This window comes from Vicia villosa, unplaced genomic scaffold (genome assembly GCF_029867415.1).
Source record: "Vicia villosa cultivar HV-30 ecotype Madison, WI unplaced genomic scaffold, Vvil1.0 ctg.002073F_1_1, whole genome shotgun sequence".
NCBI lineage: Eukaryota > Viridiplantae > Streptophyta > Magnoliopsida > Fabales > Fabaceae > Vicia > Vicia villosa.
In genome coordinates, this window is record NW_026705828.1 from 97400 (window position 1) to 101610 (window position 4211).

Consider the following 4211-nt stretch of genomic DNA (forward strand, 5'->3'; position numbering starts at 1 on the left):
AACAACATTGGTGCCTCAGGAGGACTGATAACGCTGGTTGCCATTTTGACCTACCCTGACCTAGACTACACCCGTGAGTGGGGAGGGATATACATGACAGGTACCGTTGGTGACTATTTGGTTCTGTGGGTGACTATTTGGTTCTATTGATGATTATGGTTCTTCTGGTTCTCTGATCTATGCCGGACCTTTGATCCTATGATATCTTCTTGCTCAGAATTATTGCCTTGGTCCCTCCATGTCGTGGGGACCCAATCTGCATCATTTTCATCATAGCATGTTTACATTTCAAAAAAAAAAAAAAAAGAAAAAAAAAAGAAGAAAAAAGAAAAGAAAGAAAAGAAAGAAAAGAAAAAAGTTAATTCTCATTTGCATGTCATTTTTCAGGGTATCCAGAAAATATCAATCTCTGTCAAGGATGGATAACAACGTGACCGTCAATCAAGGAGCTACAAGGCGCACACACACTTATACTTTCCATCGCGAGGGTATGGTTCAATTGGGACAATTGGGTGAATTGGTCACTGGTCATAATGAAACAGTGTTCAGTGGCAACTATGGCAACATATTATCTCTTCTGTACTCGCGTGTCGACGAATGGGCCTTATCTACTCTTCTTCAGTTCTACGACCCAGATATCCGTTGTTTCACATTTTCAGATTATCAGCTAGCTCCCACTCTCGAAGAGTACTCTTGCCTCCTCAACATCAAGATTCAACACAGAGTGCCTTTTGTTTGTGTCCCAGAGAAACCTAGGTTGGATTACATTGCCAACGCTCTTTATTTGAGCTTGGGAGATGTTCATGATAACTGGAAGAAGAATGGTGATACACATGGCTTCTACATGAGTTTCCTGGTTGAAAAAGCTCAAGAATTTGCTGACAAAGGAATATGGGAGGCTTTCAATGCTATTTTGGCCGCTCTAATCTATGGAATTGTGATGTTTCCCAACATTCACAAGTTCGTTGATTTGGCTGCTATATGTCTTTTTATGGACAAGAATCCAATACCCACCCTATTGGCTGACACATATTATTCTATTCACTCTCGGCATGGTAAAAGGGGGGCTATCCGAGGTTGCCTGCCGCTGTTATATAAATGGTTCAAATCTCACTTACCTGCTAGTGGTCCGTTTGTTACCTCTACTCAGAAATGGTCTCAGAGAATCATGGGACTTACGGCAAACGATATCGTGTGGTATCAATTCCGAACAGGCATATCTGAAGTCATTATTAGGTGCGGAAACTTTGGTAACGTCCCGCTCATTGGGACAAGAGGATGTATTAACTACAACCCAGTTCTAGCCCTTCGTCAGTTGGGCTATACCATGAAGAGTGGGCCTTCGGATAGGGAGATTTACCAATCCGTATACTTTGAAAAGGGAGCTGACCCTATAGCGCTTGAGGAAATCAGGAAGGCCTGGAATAACATTCATATAGGTGAGAGATCCACTCTGGGAGCCAAGAATGCCATTGCTATGGAGCCCTATACCAATTGGGTTAAGGAGAGAGTCAAGACACTTTTGTTACCATTCCCGGAAGTTCCTCTCTTGTATGCACAACCTCCGAAGATATCAGAAACTATGGTATCAAGGGAACGTTTTGACCAGGTCCGCGTCGCCAATTTGAGACTGAAAGAGAAAGATAGGGATATGGATTTGAAACGCTATTTCCTTAAACAGACAAAGAATGAACTGGCCCGTGAACTTAAAACTCTCAAAGGAGAGTCTTCTCAAGCCAGGAAGAGAGTTAGAACTGAAAAGGACGGAAAAGCTGTTGTTGCTCCTACTGAAGACCCTCAAAGGGTTATAGAAAAGGCTATAAAGGAAGAAAAAGAGAAGCTCAGACGAGAGTATCAAGAAGACCTGAAAGCCCACAAGCTCCGACTGGAGAAAGAAACCAAGTATGAGTTGAGGACCTTGAAGAAGAAACTGGAAGAAGAGACCACTCAGAGAATAGCAGTTGAGACCCAACTGAAAGGAAGTCACCTCCGCACCGCCCGACTAGCTGAAGAGAATGTCAAGCTCAGAGATCAAATGATGAGTGAAGCAAATGCACTTGAGAAGACCTATATCCCAGAATGCAAAGGGTGTGAAGAACTTAGGGATTGCTGCAAGAATCTAGACACGCAGTTATTCCGAAAGGATGAAGTGATCCAAAGCCTTATCAAAGGAAGAGATCGGGAGACGACTAAAAAGCTATTTGACGAAACAAAGAAGTGGAGTGACGCTCATTTCAGACAAGGAGGGCCTTTGTTCTACATTGAGATGAATTGATAATTGAATCTGTTTGTAGATCACCACCAGATTTGTTGGATGGGATCTCTATTGCTCTTTATATTGAACATTGTTATTTGTGTTTGAACCTACTCGCCTTAGGGAGCTATTATGAATGAAATGAACTGCTTTCCGTTTTCACTTGATATCTCTCTCGTCACGTTGTTATTTGTTCTTGACTATCAATCTTACTTTGGATACCCTGAAAATGACACAACACATCATATGCACACATGCACTCATACATTCACATTATCACATTGCATTTTTCAGGTTATTGCACAAGAAACTAATTGGGGTCCTTTGCAGCATCAGATTTCTTTCCCGACGACGAAGCTGACTTTCTTACATCCTTACCGCACCAGAAGCAACGAGAGAATCATGGAACAATTTGAACAGAATCAAGCTGCCCTCCGTAGGGATATGGATGTTATGGGGGAAAGAATGACCCAACTTATGGAGACTCTCCATGTCGTTGTCCAAGGACAAGAAGAGCTCAGAAAGAGCGTCGCGGGATTGATCAAAGATACTCCTACTAACTCTGCTGACGGGGGAGTAAAAACTAAGGAGATTCCTGTTGAGGGTATAGCAAAGGTAGTGGATGACCACCATGAGGTTATTGATCTTGAACATGATCTTACTGCTGAGTTGACCGAGACTGCTAAGATGTACCAAGCTCTCGAAGAACGCCTTAAGGCCGTTGAGGTTGCTAAAACTTCGAGTTTCGATACTGCTGCCCTGAGCTTGGTACCTGGAATTGTTATTCCACCGAAGTTCAAGGTGCCAGATTTTGATAAGTACAAGGGAGTTACTTGCCCAGAAACTCACATTCGTTCTTACTGTCGTAAGATGGCCGCTCACGCCGAGAACGAACCTCTGCTTATGCATTTCTTCCAGGACAGTCTCACAGGAGCTCCGTTAGAGTGGTATATGAAACTTGAGAGGGCCAATGTCAGTACTTGGGGAGGACTTGTTGATGCCTTTTTGAAACAATACCACTACAATACTGCTATGGCTCCTAGCCGCGCCCAACTGCAAAATATGTCACAAAAGTCTGAAGAATCTTTCAAAGAATATGCCCAGAGGTGGCGTGAACTTGCTGCTCGAGTTCAACCTCCTCTTCTCGACCGAGAATTGATTGATCTGTTTATGGGTACTCTGAAAGGGCCGTACCTTCAACACATGGTTAGTAATACTTCTCCGTCCTTCTCAGATGTGGTCATCATTGGTGAACGGGTTGAGAACTGTGTGAAAGCTGGTACCATTCAGGGTGTTACTAATCCTAACAATTCAAGCGGTAATGGTAAGAAGCCGTATTCTGGGTTTGTGAAGAAGAAAGAAGGTGAAACCAGTACTGCCTCTGTTGACCAAAGCCGAGCTCCTGCATATTCTGCTGTTCCACCTCCTTATTATCCGATGCCTTATGCTGTTCCTGGTCCATATGTCCCTCAGGCATATGCTGCTGCATTTCCACAACCATGGATGGCACCCCAACAGCCTTTCGTACCACAACAACAAGTTGCTGCTCCTCAGAATCGTCAACAGAATCCTAGGCCTCAAGGTCAAAGGGCTCCACAAAGGCAGAGGTACCCTGATAGGCGCATAGATCCAATTCCGATGCCATATGCCCAGCTCCTTCCCCAATTACTTGCCGGCCAGTTGGTGCAACTCCGTGAAATGGGCCCTCCGCCTAGTCCTCTTCCTCCGGGATATGATGCTAATGCTCGCTGTGAATTCCACTCAGGCGCTCCAGGCCATACGATTGAAAAGTGTAAAGCATTAAAATACAAAGTCCAGGATCTTCTCGACGACAAGCTCATCTCGTTCACTCCTACTGGTCCTAATGTGCAGAATAATCCTATGCCTCCTCACGCTGGTGCGACCAATGCTATTGAGTCATGTGATGATCAGATCCTAGTAAGTGATGTTAATGAGG

General features: G+C 44.1%; 1 protein-coding gene across 1 annotated transcript; it reads left to right on the forward strand.

Annotated features, from left to right (window-relative positions):
• The first annotated feature begins 418 nt into the window (after positions 1-418).
• LOC131637682 (uncharacterized) lies at positions 419-2394 on the forward strand. The gene is made up of 2 exons (XM_058908286.1): positions 419-1902; positions 2295-2394. The coding sequence occupies exons 1-2, from the start codon at positions 419-421 to the stop codon at positions 2392-2394; spliced, it is 1584 nt and encodes a 527-aa protein (XP_058764269.1).
• Positions 2395-4211: the final 1817 nt, after the last annotated feature.

What these genes read in the sequence shown, in the direction of transcription:
- LOC131637682 (XM_058908286.1), top strand. Translation starts at nt 419, where the DNA reads ATGGATAACAACGTGACCGTCAATCAAGGAGCTACAAGGCGCACACAC. An exon ending in CGACTGGAGAAAGAAACCAA is followed by an intron (nt 1,903 to 2,294) that starts GTATGAGTTGAG and finishes ATCTGTTTGTAG; the next exon opens with ATCACCACCAGATTTGTTGG.